General features: G+C 39.1%; 1 protein-coding gene across 3 annotated transcripts in view; it reads right to left on the reverse strand.

Annotated features, from left to right (window-relative positions):
- Window positions 1-6,706: 6,706 nt before the first annotated feature.
- Window positions 6,707-23,694, reverse strand: part of PARG (poly(ADP-ribose) glycohydrolase) — a 141,728-nt gene continuing 124,740 nt past the window's right edge. For all 3 annotated transcript variants that reach the window (XM_047762746.1, XM_047762747.1, XM_047762745.1), the window contains exons 17-18: window positions 9,227-9,355; window positions 6,707-7,766 (exon numbers count right to left, since the gene is read on the reverse strand). In XM_047762746.1, coding sequence (XP_047618702.1) covers window positions 7,612-7,766; window positions 9,227-9,355 — 284 coding nt within the window. In that variant the 3' untranslated portion in view covers window positions 6,707-7,611. The remainder of the gene's footprint in view (window positions 7,767-9,226; window positions 9,356-23,694) is intronic.

Genomic DNA, 23,694 nt, shown 5'->3' on the forward strand with positions numbered 1-23,694 from the left:
AATTTAATATAAGGCACAAATGAACCTTTCCACAGAAAAGAAAATCATGGACTTGGAGAATAGACTTGTGGTTGCCAAGTAGGAGGGGGAGGCACTGGGATGGGTTGGGAGCTTGGGGTTAACAGATGCAAACTATTGCTCTTGGAATGGATTTGCAATGAGATCCTGCTGTGTAGCACTGGGAACTATGTCTAGATGCTTACAACAGAGCATGATAATGGGAGAAAAAAAATGTGTACATGTATGTGTAACGGTCACCATGCTGTACAGCGGAAAAATATTGTGTTGGGGAAATAGCACCAAAAAAATTTAAGATTTTTGGCTGTTCCATGGTGGCCTAGTGTTTAAGGATTTGGCATTGTCACTGCTGTGGCTTAGGTTTGATCCTAGGCCCCAGAACTTCTGCATGCTGGGGGGCATAGCCTCCCCCCCCCCCCCCCCCCCGCCAAAAAATGTTTTGTCTTATAGGCTGCCACTTTCCTGGTCCTTTGCTTAAAGAGAGCAGTCTTTTTTGGGGCCTTTCTTCTCTGTACTCAGAATTTCCAGGTGGTTGTCTTCTTCAGTAATCCCTATAGGATGTATGAGCAGTAAGAAAATCCAGGAAACTGATCATGGTATTATTTCTTGGTTCCCAGAATTCCCCTGCCAGTCTGCCTTCTCTCTTTCCCCTCTCAGAGTCTTAAGTTTGTTTTATATGTCATGTTTAGGGTTTATAGCTATACTTAGCAGGAAGGATAGGTAAATCTCTCTACTCCATCTTTTGGAATAAGAAGTCTTTTTCTATGATTTTAGCATATGGGTGTTGAGATAGGGAGAGAGAGAGAGATTGTGCTAATGTCTCCTAGAGGCATTGGTTTACAGATAAAATATATTGTTGGAATCAACTTCAGAACAGTTGGGGTGAGTAATAGGTAGGAATATAGAGCAAGTGACATTAGCTATCAATTGGTAATTGTTGGAGATGGGTGATATATACATATGTGGAGATTTAATACCCTACTTTATTTTTTGGCCGCACCTGTGGCACACAGAAGATCTGGAGCCAGAGATTGAACCTGTGTCACAGCTGTAAGCAGAGCCACAGCGGGGACAGCACCAGAGCCTTAGCCCACTGAGCCAAAGGGGAACTCCTACTTTATTTTTGCATATGACTGAAATTCTCCTTAAAAGACATTTCCGGACCACCCAGTCTAAATCATATTACAGGATCTTGTTAGTGCTCTCTACCACAATATAACCTTGGGTAACAAGGACCCAGTCTATCTTGGTCACAATTATAGCTTCAGAGCTTAAAACTAACTGGTGTATGGTTGGCACTCTAATTACCATGTTTCCTCAAATATAAGATGCCATAGTTTTTTTTTTTTTTTTTTTTTTTTTTACCATGGTTGTATTTGTGGCCTATGGAAGTTCTCAGGCAAGGTGTTGAATCAGAGCTGCAGCTGCAGGAGGCCTACACCACAGTCTGCATCATTGCCAGATCCTTACCCCTCTGAGCAAGGCTAGGGATTGAACCTGCATCCTCATGGATACTGTCTTGGGTTCTTAACCTGCTGAACCACCATAGGAGCTCTCAGAGGTTATAAATATACCTTTATTTTATGTACCATTAAAAAATACTGCAATGTAAATTATGACATCCATCAATTTTTAGAAGTATTTGGTTTTCAGATGCTACAATGTGAAAAGAAATGTTCATTTTAGAATGAATGATATGACATCCGTGGAACCAAATGAATAAAATACTCTGAGGTCAAAATTATGAAGATGCTTCAGGCATGTTTGAGAGCAGATCAGGGTATATTTTTGAGGGTATTATCAATTCTACGGTGAAGATATTCTTCTGCAAATACTGACGTTTAATGACCAACTTTATAGGTTTACAAACCTTGATAGAAGATGCAGTCTTCTGACATGATGGTCTCCATTGTTTTACCACCAAGGACCCCTTTATTATTGTATCCCCAAAGGTTCCCATATTTTGAAGTATTTTGATATCAAAAGTCATTTTTTTAAACTGATACCAAGTATAAGCTAATTTTTCACCTATAAAACGTATAGTATTCAGACTGTGGTGATATAATTCCAGATGAAATAAAAGAAACTTGACCTCCCTGCCCTGCTTGGACTCACTATAGGGAAAAGTAACATTTCCATTAGGAAATCTACTCCTTAGCCTCCAGTGCTACTTTCTCAGAGTCCAAGAACCAGTGGAACTGAGAAGGCAGGCACTCAATATTGCAGGAATGAAGATGGCAAGGAGCTGAATGTCAGCTCCTACATTAAGAAAAGGCATTTAGGTAGCCCTTCTTAATATCACAAGTTAGGCTATTTGTTTATACATCTCTCCAACAGAGAAAGTTGTATGAGGGAGTTCAACATTCCAGTGAATTAACATGGTGCGGGTGTCTATTCAGGTTTCAAAATTGTTAGCATAAAAATTCAAATGACGTTTCTAGGTTGAATTGGAATAAGATAGAAGAAAATGCTGTTTGTAGGGTTTTATATCACTTACCCATCCCTGTGCCTCAGTTTAGATCTGAGTGCACAGGCCAAGTCATTCATCTTTGCATCCCTGACCAGAGAGTCAGGGGTTGCCCAGAGAAGGCACTCGTAAGTGTCCGTAAATAATAAATGAATGAATGGAAGGACAGTGGTCCTCAGAACCTTCCAAACATCTTCCCTGATTCAAACTCTGTTGAGGGAAGATGGAAACTAGGAAAAGGGAATGAACACCAGGAAACATGACCTCAGGAACCTGGCAAGAAAGAAAAATGTAGCCAGAATTCTCTTTACCTTTGGAAAGTACCTCATGCTAGTGACCATCTCTACACGCCTAACACCTAATGTGTAATAACAAATCTACATGCAAAACGTGAATCCAATGCCTAAGACACACTACAGATTTTTAAAGTGAGAGCATGTATATTAAAGAGGTGGTGATAGGGGAATCAGAATTTTACTCTCTTCCTAGAAAAATCATGTAAACATTAGCACAGACCTCTCCTTATCCTCAAGTTCAAAATCATGACATGTTAACCCTATGTGTAAATAGGAAAAATAAAACCTGTTATCAAATGAACAGTTTTGGTTGTCTTTTTTGGGAAACCTTCTGCTCTAAGAGCTCAGTAGATGTGTGTGAATCTGTTGAGGGCCTAAGGGGACTCTGAAGTGGCCACCAAGGGCAGCAGTGGATCAGTGGATTTTGGCCGTTTGTTCTAGTAAGTATCCCCTTAGGACCCACTTCAGTCCCCAAAGGACAGGATGAAATATTCTGAGCACAATTTCCAGGAAGTTCCAGGAATGGCCAGTCTTTCCCTTCCCTCCAGACAAAGGATTGGCACGGATCCACAGGGCTGAGAGAAGTATAGCCCCTCTAAATCTCTGCTTGTCTTTAAAGTGGATATACTAGGATTCATTTCATCCCTACATCAGAGAAAAGCTGTGAATCCATGCAGCCACACAGAGTTGGGGAAGATGGAAGAAAACAGGTAAGTATCTATGCAACTGCTTCTCTTCCTGTTGAAGGTTTTTTGTTTTTGTCTTTTTGTTGTTGTTGTTGCTATTTCTTGGGCCGCTCCCGTGGCATATGGAGGTTCCCAGGCTAGGGGTTGAATCGGAGCTGTAGCCACCGGCCTACGCCAGAGCCACAGCAACAAGGGATCCGAGCCGCGTCTGCAACCTACACCACAGCTCACAGCAACGCCGGATCGTTAACCCACTGAGCAAGGGCAGGGACTGAACCCGCAGCCTCATGGTTCCTAGTCGGATTCGTTAACCGCTGCGCCACGACGGGAACTCCCTGTTGAAGGTTTTAAGACTGTAATCCAATGAAGTCTTTGCTCCATCATATTCTTGGGAGCGGGATGACTCACTCAGTGTTTGGTTGCCAAAGCAATATATATTGGTTAAGTAGCTGACATAACAGTCTTGGAGCTTGGTTACATCTTCCTTTCAGTCTCCCTTTAAATACTGATCTGCCTGCCTCTAATGTCACTTCAGCCAGCAAGAAAAGAGATAATTCGGAGACCATTTAATATACCCCACTGATAACTAGTCATTAATGATGAAGAATAAGCTGCACTAGGAACTTGGTAGAGAACAAGAGTGTCAGACCTTTGCCAGATGACAAAGTCACTCTCTTTTCATAATGAACTAGTGTTTGCGATGGTATTCCCTAACTTCTGGGCATATGTTAGCCCACTGGAAAAGTGGGCTAAAACATATAAAGCAACTAGCACAGTCCTTAATATATAGTAGGTGCCCCAAGAATGTTTCCTGGTCAACTATAACATTATAGTGGCATTAAGGACCAACAATGTGCCAGACCCTATGGTCATTGCTCTCTTGCTTGCATGCACGCGCACTCTCTATATTCTTTTGTCCTTTTAGGGCCGCACCAGCAGCATATGGAGGTTCCCAGGCTCGGGGTCTAATCGGAGCTGTAGCCGCCGGCCTACGCCAGAGCCACAGCAATGACAGATCCGAGCCGCATCTGAGACCTACACCACAGTTCACAGCAACGCCGGATCCTTAACCCACTGAGCAAGGGCAGGGACCGAACCCGCAACCTCATGGTTCCTAGTCGGATTCGTTTCTGCTGCACCACGACCAGAACTCCTCATTGCTTTATATTTTTTATCAGCAATTTATTTAAAGAAAGTTAAATATTAGCTAGGGATATTTCTAGCATTTGAACCCAGCATGTCTGATTTAAAATCTCATGCCCTTTCCATTACTCCACATTGCTTCCTGAAACTGTTATTGTACATTTGAGTGACCTAAGTAGAAAGTGAAAAGCAAGTGAGTTATATTAAAAACCTAAGGGAGTTCCCACTGTGGGGCAGTGGGTTAATGATCCAGGTTGTCTGTGTCAGCAGAGGTTCAATCCCCAGCCTGGCGCAGTGAGTTAAAGGATCTGGTGTGTGGTTGCAGCCTAGACATCTCAGTGTGGCTCAGATTCAGTCCCTGTCCTGGGAACTTCCAAGTCCTGCGGGTTAAAAAAACAAAAAACCCTAAGAATTCTAAACACATCCTTTCATGCCTCAATAGATAAAAGAAGGGAAGGGTAAACAACATGAAATAAAACAACACACCCCAAATGAAAGAGAACAGAAAGGTGCTGTTAAATGTCTTAAAATAGATACAAATATTAATGTCTGGTTTTTCCCCGTTTTTTTACAGAGGGCCTTTAAGAACAAAGTAATCATGTTTTCTCCACCTTCCTGGACATTAGGCCTTGCTATACATTCCAATCTGATTAAACTGTCCCAATTCAAGAATGTACTGGGACAAAGGGGTAAGCAGTTTTTAATTCTTGAAAACCCGTCAACAGTGAGTAAAGGCAGTCTGGTCACTAACCGTGTTCAACACTAAGAGCTGATTCTTGGATTCTGTGTTCAGTAATATTGGGCTGAGCGCTCTTACTACCTGGATTTAAGGATTTCTGTACCACATAAACCTCCTAAACTATTCATGAAGTGTTTGAAAGAACTTTCCCTTAGTCTTGGGTCTGGATAAGAGGGAAAGAATATGGAGATAAAAAGAAATGAAATATACCATGACTGCTTAACCAAAGCACAGAATGGGTGGGGAAGGAAAGAGAAGACTTTAGTACCAGTAGAGGTAAAGTCAGACATGTTGGACTCAGATTTTAAAATCTCAGTTACTATGGTAAAGAACTTCCTCAGTGACAAGTGGCCGACTTCAGGTGCCAAATTCCATTAACGTCTCAATCTCTATATAAAGGTATAGATGGGATTTCCCGTTGTGGCTCAGAGGTTAACGAATCCGACTAGGAACCATGAGGTTGCAGGTTTGATCCCTGGCCTTGCTCAGTGGGTTAAGGATCCAGTGTTGCCGTGAGCTGTGGGTGTAGGTCAGAGATGCGCCTCTGATCCTGCATTGCTGTGGCTCTGGCGTAGGCCGGTGGCTACAGCCCTGATTCGACCCCTAGCCTGGGAACCTCCATATGCCATGGGAGCGGCGGACCTAGAAAAGGCAGAAAACAAAGTAAAAAAAAAAAACCAAAAAAACAAACCAGTTATACATGTTTGCCAAGGCCCAGTGTTTTTCCCTGGCTGTACTGATATCAGGAGTTTGGACAATCTACTTAAGAGCCTATTAATATTAGAATTTGGAGTTCCTCTTGTGGCTCAGTGGTAAGGAACCCAACTAGCATCCAAGAGGATGTGGGTTCGATCCCTGGCATCGCTCAGTGGGTTAAAGATCCGGCGTTGCAGTGAGTTGTGGTGTAGCTTGCAGACGCAGCTCGGATCTGGCCTGGCTGTGGTATAGGCTGGCAGTTGCAGCTCTGATGTGACCTCTAGCCTGGGAACTTTCATATGTCACAGGTGTGGCCCTAATAAGAAAAAAAAAAAGAATTGATCGCAAATATCTTTTCCTAGAAGTTGACTATAAACTAGAACTTCAACAATGTGGTTTAGAATCACTTTAGAAATCTAAATAAGGCTTTTGTGATTACTCTCAAATGTAACTGGCATTGGGTTTTACTTCAACTTCCAAGTGTCATTATTTGTTGCCAGTTTTAAGTGAACATAATTGTAAATAAAGAATTTTAAGCAGAACTACCCCCCCATAAAGCCTAAACCTAATCATTTCTGACAATTCCAGTTTTATTTAGAACTTATTTGGATATAGACACACTTTAATATGTATAAAATATAGATGATATGTTTCTGACAAATGATTTGTTAAGGAAAATTTATTAATTATATAACCTTTGAACACCAGACAAGCCTCAGTATGTACAAATCACCATGAAGTTCCCAGTTCCTAAACTTTGGTTATAAGAATATGCCTCAAGCACCAAGGAACAAACAATAATCCAAAAAGAAAAAAAAAACAACACCCCAAGAATCAAAAGATCCTTCAAGTCTCTTAAATCTTGTTTGTTTTTCAAACACCATTTGGGAAACTCTTTTATTCTACATTTCCTTCCATCTTGATCAGTCTCCAAAAACAGCATCAGTGATGACCAGAGGAAAAGGAGACAGATCATTCCAGGTAAAGGTGATGTCTTAAAATAACTTTCTGGAAATTACTGTCTTAAATACAAAACTGTTTTAACCTAGGAGATCTACATTATATAACATATATGAAAAAAATCCCAACTCTTAAATTTTCAAAAATCAAAAACTCCATCAATGCAGTATAACAAGGGGTGGGGGAAGGTTCACAAGGAAACCTTTAGCAGACCCAGTTACACAGATTCTAGGATTTCAACTTCTCCCCTGGTATCACTGGCATCTGCTGGCTGCAGAGGCAAGTTTTATAATATATAGGCATGAAAAAAAGACCTAACAGGCTGAGCACAACCGTTCATAAAATTTCACAAGAAATCTGATGGGCAAAAGAAAAATTGAAAAATGAAGACAAAGAGAAATCAAAAACGATATATCTGAATCAATGTAAGTCAGGATGGAGGTGGTTTGGATGAACAAACTGACAACTGCATATATGTGAAAGAGACTGCATCCTTGCCTAGAGATGTGGATTATACACACATAAGTCATTTTGTATGTTACAGCTGACAGTTCAAAAAAGATGTTTCTGGTGAGAGGTGCAAGGAGGTTCTAGTCACTTGGCTCCTCAGGCTCCAGTCCTTTGTCCTGGCTGGTTGGTGGTTTCTGCACAGGACTCAACAGCATGGTATATGAATGGATAAAGCTTGATGTCTGGTCCAGGGGTGGAACAGTTTCTGCACTCTTCATTATAATATCGTAGCAGCAGCTTATACACTTCTCCTGAAGAGTAGAAAGCCAGACCAATTTATACATCAAGGTGCGAAGATGAATAAAACTGCCACCAAACATTCTAGTGTTTTTTTTTTGTTTTTTTTTTGGCTTTTTGCCTTTTCTAGGGCTGTTCCTGCGGCACATGGAGGTTCCCAAGCTAGGGGTCTAATTGGAGCTGTAGCCACCAGCTTACGCCAGAGCCACAGCAACGCAGAATCTGAGCCACATCTGCAACCTACACCACAGCTCATGGCAATGCTGGATCCTCAACCCACTGAGCAAGGCCAGGGATCAAACCCGCAACCTCATGGTTCCCAGTTGGATTCGTTAACCACTGCACCATGATGGGAACTCCCCCAAACATTCTAGTTTTATCTTAATCTAAATAACATGTTCAAAGTTCCCATAATGGCTCAGTGGTTAACAAACCCGACTAGCATCCATGAGGACATGGGTTTGATCCCTGGCCTTGCTCAGTGGGTTAAAGATTCGGCATTGCCGTGAGCTGTGATGCAGGTCACAGACACAGCTCAGATACTGTGTTGCTACTGTGGCAGTGGCATAGACCTCTGGCTACAGATCCAACTGGACTCCTCGCCTGGGAACCTCCATGTGTTGTGGGTGTGGCCCTAAAAGACAGTAAACAAACAAACCCCACCAAAAAACCACATGTTCAAATTTGGCTTTTGAAAAGAGTATGAATTTTTCTTTTTTTGCTTTGGGCCCAGGTGCAGCATATGGAAGTTCCTGGGCTAGGTGTCGAATTGGAGCTGCAGCTGCCAGCCTACACCACAGCCATAGCAACACCAGACCCTTAACCCACTAAGCAGGGCCAGGGATCAAACCCACATCCTCATGGGTACTAGCTGGGTTCATTTCTGCTGAGGAACAACGGGAACTCTGGAGAGCATGAATTTCATAAGCCTAGAAGGCTTTCCTGATATAAACATTTTAAAAAACCTTAAAGAAATTACCTACTAAGCTCATAATTAAAACAGGCTATACATAGTACATCATCCATGGATCATTTTGGGAGTTCATGGCAACTCTAATTTTACATTTAACTCCCATGATAGCAAGGCCTTTCAGTCCAGCTGAAACATGGTAGATGAGGCATGTTGTCATGTCTAATAAACATGACTCAGAGGCCTCTTAGGTTTGAACTTATCCCCTAATACCTTCCCCTCTTTCAGTCTTCTGTATGCACAAAAGTAAAAATGGACACAAACTCCAACTTCTTGGCTTTATTAAGCTGACATACTCAATTCAAAATGGAGGGTGAAACTTCACCAGAAAAAAAATCCTGCGAATGTTGCCCTTCTAAGACCTTGTCCGTCCCCCCGCCCCCCGCCAGAGTCACACTTTGAATTTTTCCTATCCACTATGATCTATCCAGATTTAACAAGTGCTCCTCCTGAACGGTGTATAATCCATCTAGATACCAAGTGTCAAGACTGTTCCCTACTCACCAACGGTCAGTTTCCTTTCAGTAAGGAAAGTGTGCATGCTGTAAATGTCTCTCATCAATTCTGAGTCCCCAAAGGTGAAATAAACCACATCTCGCTCAGCTGCAGCAGCTGCCAGTATCTGTATTAAGGCTGTACCAAAGAGAAAAAAACAGCTATATCATGACACTTTCTAGTAAGATACCTTTAGTTCTTTCTAACAGCTAAATTATCACTGGTGTGCCATAGCTTTATCCTGGATTAAAGATTTATACACTTAATATACACGTTATTAGAAGTAGCAAATACAGGATGAGTATAAATCATCCAGTTGTGTGACTTTTCAGACAAGCTGCTGAGAATATCATTAAGCCATGGAATTCCCACATAGACATGTTTGCAGGAAGACAAAGGAAGGTGCATTTGAGGCAGCAGAGCCAAGGCACTAAAGTTTTTTTTTTTTTTTCACTTATATTAACCTAGAACTAAAATTTTTGTTTGCTGGCTTTATTTAATTATTTTATCTTTTACATAGCCATTGGTTTTTGGTATCAAAGGAGTCTCTGACTTTCCCTGACCAATGAATGTACTTGGGAGGTTCTACTGTTCTCATTAACCCTACAGGATGCAAGCATTCTCGAATGGGTTAGAGCAAACACCCTCATCCCTCCTGCTCTCCCACCTCTACCCAATCACTACAGCATGAAGCACATACACTATCTCTGGTGTGCTGGAATGGGAAAATCACTGAGAATCACTGTCCCCAGGAATCAAATTTACAAATCACCGAGCCTGGAGTATATTTCCACAAATTAAGTTCCTATATAGTCTTAACCTCAATAGACAAAATTTATTTTCAAAAGCAGGTATAATAAATGTCCTTTTGCTAGTTACACATCTTCCTTCATAAAAGGGGAGGTAGGAATCAAACTAAAACATGGAAGATAAATATAGTTTTGATTTTTGAAATGTTAATGAAAGAATGGGAATAGGAAGGAATCTATAATAGAAAGCAAACTAAAACAAATGAGCCTAATTTTAAAAGAGTAGTCCTATAAGGAAAGGAAAAAGCAAAGGATAAAAGTAAGAACTAATCCAAGTAACTTATTTTATGAACACAGCATTTGAGTAATATGCCCTCAGTCCTAGGCAAGGAGGAAAGAATCGCAAACAAATCCCAGTCTTTTTATTAGATTTGCTTCCCACAGTAGTACAGGTGAAGCAATTCCCAAACTATTTTAAATTACCCCAAAGAAGATACCTCAGTAGCAATAAGCATACCTAGTGCCCAGATGTTGGTTTCTCATTCCTTCTAAAAGGAGCTGGATTCCTAAAAGAAATACATCATTCTATGGTCGCAACAGGATAGGTACAAGACAAACTGAGAATGTTTTATTATACCAGATAATAAAGAAGTGCTCAAGAATGGGAAAATTGATCGGTGCTTGTCCCAAGGACATAGAAACCAGTATGAAGGAGCTCCCAACTAGCCACATCTAGACAAGCTAAGCAATAAAATATTATGTATAATAATAAATTGTGAGCCATTGAAAAATTATAAATTCCTGAGTCCAAAATGATACTACATAATAAGTACAGGCAAGAAAGAAGGGCTTTTGCTCATGTGAGAAAGCCAGAGACTAACTCTAAGTCTGGAGGGAGTGCTGGAACCAGGTAATGCTCTTTCTGCAACCATCATGGTAAAGACTAGGTCAGGCAAAAGTTAATAAGGGAAATTTTGTCTCAAATTCCCACAGACCAATTATTATTATTAACTACAAGGGAGGGGAAAAACTCTATCTACACAGTGGAAAAATCAGATAACATCTTGACTGGTGATCAAAAATTAACATTACCAATGGGGCCAAGTGCCTCCAGACTTTATCACCTATGTAGTGCTCTGATCAAGAATGTATAATCTCAGGAGTTCCCGTTGTGCCTCAGTGAAAACGAATCCAACTAGTACCCATGAGGATGTGGGTTTGATCCCTAGCCTCACTCAGTAGGTTAAGGATCCGCAGTTGCTGTGAGCTGTGATGTAGGTCAAAGATGCAGCTCGGATCTGGCGTTGCTGTTGCTGTGGCACAGGCTGGCAGCTGCAGCTGATTCCACCTCTAGCCTGGGAACTTCCATGTGCCTCAGGTGTGGCCCTAAAAAAGAAAAAAAAAAAAAAAACATAAGCTCAATCTAATTATGAGAAAACAGCAGGTAAACTCAAGGAATGTTGTATTCTTCCACTATGTCAAAGAAAAGCTATGGAAATATTCTGGATTCAAAAGGAGGCTATAAGACTTGACAACACAATACCTGAATCTGAGGATAGAAAGGCTACTGAGGGTTTGATTAGGGCATCTGACAAAATTGGATCATAGATGAGTAGATAAAAATATTAAGGAGTTCCCACTGCGGCTCAGTGGGATCAGCAGTATCATGGAATGCTGGGTTGCAGGTTCAGGCCCCAGCTGAGCATAGGATCTGGCATTGCTGCAGTTGTAGCTTAGGTAATGACTGCAGCTTGGATCTGATCACTGGCCTGGGAACTGCATGTGCTGCGGGGCAGTCAAAAATGGAAGGAAAAAAATTAACATTTATGAATTTAGTATCAGTGATGTGTTTACATAAGAGAAAAGCAAAAACACACTGAAGTATTTAGGAAAAAGAGATGTGTAACTTAAGCTCCACTGTTTCAGAAGAAAATCACATGTATGTGCGTAGGATGCATGCATATATATATAAATACACACAGAGGTGTTTAATTTTTTAAATTTGAAATTAACTAGAAAATCTGAAATAGCTAAGTATCCCCAAGACATGGGAAAGCATATAAGATATTATAATACCATATGGGATACTAAAATACCAACTATTTCCTAATTTCCAAGCTAATATTTATTGAGTACCCACAACATACTCATGTGAGGTACCATGACTACGCCTCATTAATCTTGGAATGTTGAAAGTAAACTGATCTCAGAATAGAGATGTTTTAATTAAAACTGCTCAACCAACTTATGCATACATTAAAGCTTCAGTACACTCAATTTTAAAAGGTTCCTAATTAACCTAAACTACATATAAAAATGGAAACTGATGAATCATCATCTTCCTCTACCAAGAGGTACTGTTTCTTATCTTTAAGTATGAATGAATTTTGGCTTTAAGTATTTCCCATTTAAGAGAGAGAGACCAAAGAAAAGTCCTTTATTAGTCTTATTTCCTTCTTACAAACATAAATAACATTGCTAGTCATTTGCCATTTGTGAAAATAAAATGTTAATAAAAACATTTAAAATACAACTCCCTACAGAGTATATTTTTAAAATGCTTCACAGACCATTTTGTTTCTCTGCTTCATCTCATAGATCTAAGTTTGACAGATCTACCAAAAAGAGCCTGGATAATAAGAGAACCAATTCATATCTGTTTCTGTTGGGGTACACATGATTACAAAATCATGTGTCATACAACCTGGAACTGGAGACCAAAGACCTGAGCTCAGGGCTCACCCTTTTGCAGTCTAGCTTTATTACTCTGGCCATACCACTTGACTCTCTTGCCTGAATTCTTCCCATCTATGCAGTGACGAAGTGACTCAGGTGACCCCTATAGACTCTTTCAGAGTGTAGAATTCCATCATCTCTATTATAATTTTTCTCCTCGCACTGAATATTAGACTATACACAAATGAAATTTTCAGAAATACAAATTAATCTTGACCTTAAAAACATCAATAATTACCAACAAAAGATTATTTTAAACAGAACTGTCTCCAGACTTCACTATCCCCAAGATCTTCACAAATTTAGACAACTGTGTCTCACGATTTAAGTGAACTCTTCTTGCATCACAAGTTAGAGGAGAATAAATCACAAATCTAATAGGGTGTGTGGACTGACTCCAAGTATGATATAAAAGCATCAAATTCCAACTTCAAGCACAACTACGTGCCAAAATAATCACTTAAATTAACCTGCAGGGAGCTTGGTTTTAATTTTCTTTTTGGCATCAATGTTAAGCTATGAAAAAATTTCAAATAAATATGAATAATATAAAAAAATTTATAGTGTCCTCTTGTAACAAATGAAACAAAAAATGAGTAAAATGATAGATACTTATACCCCGGTATAATCTGAGGCCATCAGCATGTGATATTAAAAATAGCTGCTAACAGCTCTATTTTGCAGAATGGTCCTAGCAGCTTTTTAAGGATGAACTCAAGATTCTCAAGGATTAATTTACTTAATCCTTACAAACACTGAATAAATATTATCTCCATTTTGGAAATCAGGAAATATAGGCACCAAAAGATTATATAAACTCTCTAAGGTCACAGGGCCAGAAAGTAGTGGAGCTAAAATTCAAACCTAGTGGTCTGACCCAGGGCTCTCCCTCACCCACTATGTTGTAAGGCTGCCATGCCATGTCCCCCTGCTCTCCTCCACATAAATTTACCATATGCCTGTCAGAATGATTTCCTCATTGTTTCCTTACATTTATTTAAATGTATACTGGCAAGGAGGCTAATATATTATAGATCTGGAAGTACTAGTTATGTCCCCCTAATGAAACACAAAGTGTTTTGTGAGCTCATGCCCTGATTATTCTGAAAGCTCAAGCAGTTGCCAGCCCCAAAGGGCTCACTCTTCTGGGACTTTTTTTTTTTCCCCCTGCTTTTTAGGGTCACACCTGTGGCATATGGATATTCCCAGGCTAGGGGTCAAATTGGAGCTACTGCCCGCAAGCTATTTATCTTTCTATATCTCAGTTACATCATCTACAAAGATAAGAATACTTCATAACTAGTAGGCTAATGCATTAAGGAAAGCACTTAGTACAACATAGAAGGCACTCAACAAGTCTAACAGTACTAATAACAATAATAAAAACTATATGGTTTTTGAGGAAAACAGGACAAGTTTTCAAGTGCATATGAAACATTCTCTAGGACTGACTACATACTGGAGCACAAAACTAACCTCAACAAATTTAAGAGTATAGACATTATTTCAGGCATCTTCTCTGACCACAATGGCACTAAACTAGAAATCAACCACAGGAAAAGAAATAAGAAGAAAATGACTATATGGAGACTAAACAGCATGCTACTAAAAAACCAATGGGTCAATAAGGAAACCAAAAGGGAAATTAAAAAATACCTCAAGACAAATGATAATGAAAACACAACCATTCAAAATGTATGGGATGCCACAAAAGCAGTTCTTTGAGGAAAGTTCATAGCATTATATTTCCTTCCTCAAAAAAGGAGAAAAATCTGAAATTGACAACTTAACACACCACCTAAAAGAATTAGGAAAAGAAGAAACAAAACCTAAAGTCAGAAGAAGGAAGGCAATCATAAAGAAATACAAAAAACCACAAGAGAATAATATGACAACGAATTTGACAACCTGGAAGAAATGGACAACTGTCTACAGACATACAGCCTGCCAAAACTGAACCAAGAAGAAACAGATCAATTGAACATACTGATAACTAGAAATGAAATTTAGTATGTAACAAAAACACTCCCTACAAATAAAAGTCCAGGATCAGATGGCTTCATAGGCAAATTCTACCAAACATACAAAGAATCACCCATACCCATCCTTCTTAAACTTTTCCAAAAGGTTGAAGAAGAAGAAATAATCCCAAAGACATTCTATGAAGCCACCATCACCCTAATACCAAAACCAGACCAAGATACTACCAAAAAGGAAAATTATAGGCCAGTATCTTTGATGAATATAGACATAGAAATTTTCAACAAAATTTTAGCCAACTGAATCCAAGAACATAAAAAAAGGTCATATATCATGACCAAGTGGGATTCATCCCAGACTCATAAGCATGGTTCAACATACACAAATCAATCAAGGTCATCCACTGCACTAACAAAAGAAAAGTCAAAAAATTGGAGTTTCCTTCGTGACTCAGAAGAAACAAATGTGACCGGTATACATGAGGATGCAGTTTTGACTCCGGGCTGGCTCAGTGGGTTAAGGATCTGGTGTTGCTGTGAGCTGTGGTGTAGGTCACAGACGTGGCTCAGACTGTGGCTGTGGTATAGGCCAGAGGTTACAGCACAGACTCGACTCCTAACCTGGGAACTTCCATATGACAGAGGTGTAGCCCTAAAAAGCAGGAAAAAAAAAAAAAAAAAGAAAAAAAAAGTCAAAATCCAAATGATCATCTCAGTAAGATGCAGAAAAAGCATTTGACAAAAATCCAACATCCAATCATGATAAAAACTTACGAAAGTGGGCAGAGAGAGAACATAACATAATCAAAGCCATTTATGAAAAATTCACAGCCAGTATAATACTCAATGGAGAAAAGCTATAAGTCTTCCCGCTAAATCTGGAAAAAGACAAGGATGCCCACTCTCACCACTTTTACTCAGTGTAGTATTGGAAGTCCTAGCTACAGCAATCAGACAAACAAAAGAAATAAAATGTATCCAAACTGCAAGAGAGGAGAGCAGATGACATAAAAACATATATAGAAAAACCCTAAGGACTCCACAGAAAAACTACGGAACTGATCATCAAGTTCAGCAAAGTAGTGGGATAACATTTAGAAATTTGTTGCATTTCTGTATACTAACAGTGAAATACTAGAAAAGAAATATAAAAATACATTTTAAAATCACACCCCAAAAAATTAAATAACTAGGAATAAACCTGACCAAGGAAGTGAAAGACTTACATGCTGGGAACTGTAAAACACTGATCAAGGAAATTAAAGAGGATTCAAGGAAATGGAAAGATATCCCATGCTCCTGGACTGGAAGAATTAATATTATTAAAACAGTCATACTACCAAAGCAGTCTACAGATTCAATGCAATCCCTACAAATTATCCATGACGTTTTTAACAGAACTAGAACAAACAGTCCAAAAATTTATATGGAACTATAAAAGACCCAGAATTGCCAAAGCAATCCTGAGAAACAAAAACCAAGTAGGGGGCACAACTCTCCAAGACTTTCAGACATATTACAAAGCTACAGTAATCAAGACAGTTTGGTACTGGTACAAAAGCATAGAGACAGACCAATGAACAGAACAGAGAACAGAACAGTGAACCCAGAAATAAACCCAGACACCTACAGTCAATTAATCTTTGAGAAAGGAGGCAAGAATATAAAATGGGAAAAGGACAGTCTCTTTGGTAGCTGATGTTGGGAAAACTGGACAGCTGCATGTAAATCGATGAAACTAGAACACACCCTCACACCATGCACAAAAATAAACTCAAAATGGCTTAAACACTTAAACGTAAGACAAGACACTATCAAACTCCTAGAAGAGAACACAGGCAAATCATTGTCTGACATAAACTGTACAAATATTTTCTTAGGTCAGTCTCCCAAAGCAATAGAAACGAAAACAAATAAACTAATGGGACCTAGTCAAACTCACAGGCTTTTTGCATAGCAAAGGAAAAGATTAGGAAAAAAAAAAAAAAGGCAGCCTACTGAATGGGAGAAAATAGTTGCAAATGATGCAACTGACAAGGGCTTAATCTTCAAAATATATAAATAACTCATACAACAACAAAAAACAAATAACCCAATTGAAAAGTGGGCAAAAATCCTGAATAGACATTTCTCCAAAGAGGACATATAGATGGCCAATAGGCACATGAAATAATGCTCAGCATTGCCAATTATCAGAGAAACACAAATCAAAACTGCAATGAGATACCATTTCACAATGGTCAGAATGGCCATCATTGGTGAGTCTACAAATAGCAAATGCTCAAGAGAGTGTGGAGAAAAGGAAACCCTCCTGCACCCCTGGTTGGATTGTCAAATGGTACAACCACTATGGAAAACAGTATGGAGGTTTCCGAGAAAACTAAATATAGAACTACCATATGATCCACAAATACCACCCCTGGGCATCTCTCTAGGCAAAACTTTCAAGGAAAAAGATACATGCACCCCTATGTTCATTGCAGGACATCACAGTAGTGAAGACATGGAAACAAGTCAAATGTTCATCAACAGATGAATGGATTAAGAAGATATGGTACATATACAGAATGGAATACTATTGAGCCATAAAAAAGAACAAAATAATGCCATTTGCAGCAACATGGATGGAACTAGAGACTCTCATACTAACTGAACTGAGTCAGAGAGAGAAAGACAAATACCATATGATATGGTATTAATATATGGAATCTAATATATGGCACAAATGAACCTATCTACAGAAAAGAAACAAATGCATGGACATGGAGAACAGACTTGTAGTTGCCAAGTGGGAGGGAAGAGAGTGGGATGGATTGGGAGTTTGGGGTTAGTAGATACAAACTATAGCATTTGAAATAGATAAGCAATGAGGTCCCATTGAATAGCACATGGAACCATATCTAATCACTTGTGATGAAACCCGATGAAGGATAATGTGAGAAAAAGAATGTTCATATATGTATAATTGGGACACTTTGCTGTACAGCAGAAATTGACAGAATATTGTAAATTAAGTATAATAATTCTTTAAAAAAAGACATACCTTGTAGTTTCCACAGGTGTGCTAGACCACGATTAGCATAAAAGTGATTCTTTCCTGAAGACTGATGCCTCTCAAACATAAAACTGCCAACAAGAAAACTTCTGAAGAAAAATTTTCCTGTTACATTAAACGAGGAGGCTATTGGACTGAGTTGCCACTAATGCCATAGTGGTCTATGTATAGCAACCAAACTCTAAGCCTGTATGCCTAGATTTGAAATAGAAATCTATGGAACCAACCACAAACAGCCAACCAGGCTTTAAGCTACAGCCAATCAAATAACTTGCTTCCGACTCTCCCTCTGTAAGCCTTTCTTCTGGCTCCTGTGGGCAGAGAGCTCCTAACCACTTCCAGTCTGATGCTGCCCAATTCCAACTGATTTTTGCTCAAATAAATGCTTAAAATTAAAAAAAAAATACCATTCCATTCATCCAGACAATTTGAATGTGCTATCATACAAGGTCCCATTCTAGGCACTGGGCCTATAGAAGAGGACAACACAGCCACAAAAAAAAGAGTGAAATCTTGGAGTTCCCATTGTGGCTCAGTGGTTAGCAAACCCGACCAGTATCCATGAGGACGGAGGTTAGATTCCTGGCCTTACTCAGTGGGTTAAGGATGTGGCATTGCCGTCAGCTGTGGTGTAAGTCGCAGATGCAGCTCGCATATGGCATTGCTGTACAGGCACAGGCTGGCAGCTGTAGCTCCAATTGATCCCTAGCCTGGGAACCTCCATATGTCACAGTGCGCCCCTAAAAAGACAAAAAAAAAAGAATGAAATCTTACCTTTTGCGACATGGATGTATCTAGAGGGTGTTATGCTAAATGAAATAAGTCAGACAAAGACAAATACTGTATGATTTCACTCATATGTGGAAACTAAAAAAGCCAAAAAAAATGAACAAACACATCAAACAGAAAGAGTCATGGATGCAGAGAACAAACAGGTGGTTGCCAGATGGCTGGAGGAGAGGGTGGAGGAGGTAACAGAGAAGAGGTACGAACTTGCAGTTGCAAAATAAATGAGTCACAGGTGTGAAATGTACAGTGTCGGACTGTTGGTGGGAATACAAATTGGTGTAGCCACTGTGGAGGTTCCTCAAAAAACTAAAAATGGAGCTGCCATATGATCCAGCAATGTCACTCCTGGGCATATACCTGGACAAAACTATAATTTGAAAAGATAACATGTATCCCAACATTCATAGCAGCACTACTGACAATAGCCAAGACATGGAGACAACCTAAATGTTCATCCATTAACAGATCAATGGATAAAGACAATGTGGTGTACTCACACACACAGAGAATGGAATATTAGTCATAAAGAAGAGTGAAATAATGCCATTTGCTACAACATGGATGGACCTACAGATTATCCTACTAAGTGAAATAAGTCACAGAATGACAAAAACCACATGATATCACTTACATGTGGGATCTAAAATATGACACAAATTAATTTATTCACAAAACAAACAGACTCACAGAAAAATTATGATTATGAAAGGAAAGGGGTGGGGAATGGACAAATTAAGAGTTTGGGATTAGCATATACAAACTATTATATACATAACAGATAAAGGAGTTCCCATGTGGTGCATTGGAAACAAATCAGACTAGTAACCATGAGGATGGGGGTTTGATACCTGGCCTCGCTTAGTGGGTTAATGATCCGGTATTGCCGTGAGCTGTGGTGTAGGTCACAGATGTGGCTCAGATCCAGCACTGCTGTGGCTGTGGTGTAGGCTGGCAGCTGTAGCTCCAATTTGACCCCTCGCCCTGGAACCTCCATATACCATGGGTATGGCCCTAAAAACCAACCAACCAACCAACCAAACAAACAAAGAAAACAAAAACATATATATATATATATAAATATGTGTATACACACATATACATTCTACAAACTGAATCACTTTGCTATACATCAGAAACTAACAAAACATTGTAAATCAACTATACTTCAATAAAAAATAAAAGGAGAAAAAATATACAGTGTAGGGAATACAGCCAATAATTAGGTAATATCTTTGTATACGGACAGAAGACAAACCTATCATGGTGATCATTTAGAAACATATAGAAATACTGGAGTTCCCATTGTGGCGCAGTGGTTAATGAATCCAACTAGGAACCATGAGATTTCAGGTTCGATCCCTGGCCTTGCTCAGTGGGTTAAGGATCTGGCATTGCAGTGAGCGGTGGTGTAGGTCGTAGACTCGGCTCGAATCTGGCGTTGCTGTGGCTCTGGCGTAGGCCGGCGGCTACAGCTCCAGTAGACCCCTAGCCTGGGAACCTCCACATGCCACGTGGGAGTGACCCTAGAAAAGGCAAACAGACAAAAAAAAAAGAAAAAAGAAATATATAGAAATATCGAATCACTATGTTGTACACCAGGAACTAACACAGTTTTATAGGTCAATTATACTTAACAGACAAACTCACAGAAAAATATGATCAGATTTCTGGCTGTCCAGAGGCAAGGGACTGGGGAAGGGATTAGATGTAGGTAGTTAAAGGGAAAAACGTCTATAAGTACTAGGAATGTAAACATTATAAAGATAATTAACACTGCTGTACATTATAAATGAAAGGTGTTAGGGAATAATCCTGAATTCTCATCACAAGGAAAATTTTAATCTATCTATATGAGATGATGAATGTTCAGTAAACTTATTATGATACTTGTTTCATAATATATACAGGTCAAATCATTATCTTATACATTTAAAACTTATACAGTGCTGTATGTCAATTATGTCAGTAAAACTTTTGAGAGCAAAACAATATGTGATCAAAACAGAGAAATACAGATTAAAAAGAAAATATAGAATATATCTATTTCTCACCAAGATATAACCATAGTTAACCTTTCATATAAACAGATAAGCATAAAGAATCTCAAATCTTTATATTTTACATTCATAATTTCTTTTAAAATACGATTTATACTGCATATACTGTATGTTTCCCCCCATTTGGCAGTATTCAAAAAACATGCCAGAAGTTATACTTCTGCAACAGTCAATGCCTGCATAATATTTCATTACACAGAGGTACCAAAATTTCTTCCTTTTCAGGGTCAGTTTTAGTAAACGATCCCCTGCTAAAAGACATCATAAGTATTTATAATTTTGTTTAGTGGTTATTCAAGTGAATGGTTGTCAAAAAGTCACTCCACAGTTTAATCTTGATAATTAATAAATCACACAATGAAAACTTTGGAATACTACCCTTGAGAGTCACCAGAGCAAGCAAAGCTGTAGTCTGAAAGGCTTTTATGTCATAAGGAAAAGAAACAAAACGAACACATTTATAAAGCTTCCCAAATTGTCCATCAGAAATGACCAAGGCTTATAGCAGACCTTGTTTCTGGATTGATGATATGAATCTACTCATTTATTTTACTTAAGAGAAAAACAGAAAAAAAGTGTCTGTCATAAGATCAATAAGCCCAAAGTGAAAAACAGGTTTCCTCAGACAAATTCAGGATGATAAAGAATTTCATAAAATAAAACCAAGAAATTCTTTCTTCTATACACATTCAAATGCTGAAACTAACAACGTGCAGTTTTAGGGCTTTGAATATAAAGAAAATGTGGGCAGAAGTCTTTAAAATAAAGGAATGGGGAAGATTTTTCCAAGCATGACACAAGAAGGTAAACAAAAATTAACTCCCTATGACTATTGTCAAAAGGCTGAAATAAATGAAAAAAAAAACTGAGTAAATATGACAGATCATTAATATTTCTTTTTCTTTCTTTTTTTTTTTGTCTTTTTGCCATTTCTTTGGGCCGCTCCCTCGGCATATGGAGGTTCCCAGGCTAGGGGTCGAATCAGAGCTGTAGCCACTGGCCTACACCAGAGCCACAGCAACGCGGGATCCGAGCCACATCTGCGACCTACACCACAGCTCATGGCAACGCCGGATCCTTAACCCACTGAGCAAGGGCAGGGACTGAAGCCATAACCTCATGGTTCCTAGTCGGATTCGTTAACCACTGCGCCACAACGGGAACTCCAATATTTCTTAATATATAAAGAGTTATTACCTGCCAATGAAAAATCCAGTCTACTCCCTAAGAGCTAAATGGACAAGAAAACATGAACATGCAATTCGCAAAAAACAAACAAAAATGATCAATAAACTCAAAAACTGTTGAACCTCAGAGAAATTAAAAAGACTGACAAAACACTATCTCGCTGAAGTTGCTTTTGTAAGGAAGACACTGTAAACTGATACTGTCTTTGAGAAGAACAATTTGCAATTAAGTATCAAAATACAAAGTCTATATGTCCTTTGAATCATTAATTTCACTTCTAGGAATTAGCCCCAAGAAAATAATTATGTATAACACATTATATACTACAGTATTGCTTATAATATGAAAAAAATAAAACAACTGTCCATGAATGGAAAATTTGTGAAATAAATTATCACATATAGGTTCATACAAGAGACTGAGACTGTAGGATTTTTAAAAAGATCAGAGCATAGAATATATAGTGTGATTTTATTAATGTCAAATGGTTACACAGATTGCATAGAAAAATGTCTGAAAGGATGGTCACCAAAACATTAACAGTAAATTCTGGTGATTTTTTTTACAAACTTCATGATATTTTTCTGGATTTAAAAAAGTAATAATAAAATGTGTAATTTTTACCAAAAAAAAAAAAAAAATCAGACTCATAAATTATGACATGGAGTTCCTGTCGTGGTGCAGAGGAAATGAATCCAACTAGGAACCATGTGGTTGTGGGTTTGATCACCAGCTTCACTCAGTGGGTTAAGGATCCTGCGTTGCCGTGAGCTGTGGTCTAAGTCGCAGACGTGGCTCGGATCTGGTGTTGCTGTGGCTCTGGTGTAGGCTGGCAGGGCAGCAACAGCTCTGATTAGACCCCTAGCTTGGGAACCTCCATATGCCGCGGGTGCGGCCCTAAAAGGACAAAAGACAAAAATAAAATAAAATAAAAATAAAAAAATTATGACAGACTCAACTGTTCTATTCCCAAGGAGAAAGATTTGAGAAGGATTTTATCTATCAAGTTTGGCTACCAAGGCCAGTTGGCTGTTTTATGTTTGCTTTGTTTTCTTGTTAGTTTGATAACTGTAGTATAAACAAAGAATTTGGTCTTTTTCCTGGGTTCCTAGGAGGAGCTTCAAAATCCTGGGAATTTCCAGAATGATAGGGTATTTGTTATGCTAATGAAGTGACTCCTAGTGAGCCCTAGACAGCTTCAGGATTGGACTTTTAGCCACAGACCTCCAGGAAGAGCGAGGACTGAAAATGGAGTTTAAGGATATGACCAATGATTTAATCAATGGTGCCTATGTAATGAAGCCTCAATAAGAACTTTAGACACCAAAGGGACAGGTCCTTCATGGAAGCTCTGTATTCCCTTCCAATCTCAACCTATGTGTATCTTCTGTAATACAACTGTTAATAGCACCTGTGAATTATTCTATTGAATTATCAAACCTGAGGGGGATTATAGAACCCTCCCAAGATGGTAGCCAGTTGATCAGAAGTGCAGTGGCCTAGGCAACACCCCCACTCCACACTTGCAGTACAGTCTGAAGGAGCGGTGGTCCTCAGGAGGATCTGTGCCCTTCCTGTAGAGTCTGCACTAACTGCAGGGAGTTAGTGTCAGGATTATACTGTAGCACACCCAGCCCATGTCAGACCAGTTGGCTTGACACAGAATAGTAACCATGCTAAGTAATAATACTCTTTTCTATAATCAACACTCCGTAGAGCAAAGCAAATGCCATAATATGATAAATGACCAATAACTTTGTTGATAGGTCTGTCATTTTTCTACCATAAACAATAAAGTGCAAAAAAATGTTTATCCTTGAATACCTGAATGCCTCCTTATCTGTGCCATTCATGCAGCTCTCTCAAGCTCTACTCCCACACACCATGTACCTCTATTAAAGTACTCATTACCACGTGCTCATTT

This window comes from Phacochoerus africanus, chromosome 15 (genome assembly GCF_016906955.1).
Source record: "Phacochoerus africanus isolate WHEZ1 chromosome 15, ROS_Pafr_v1, whole genome shotgun sequence".
Lineage (NCBI taxonomy): Eukaryota > Metazoa > Chordata > Mammalia > Artiodactyla > Suidae > Phacochoerus > Phacochoerus africanus.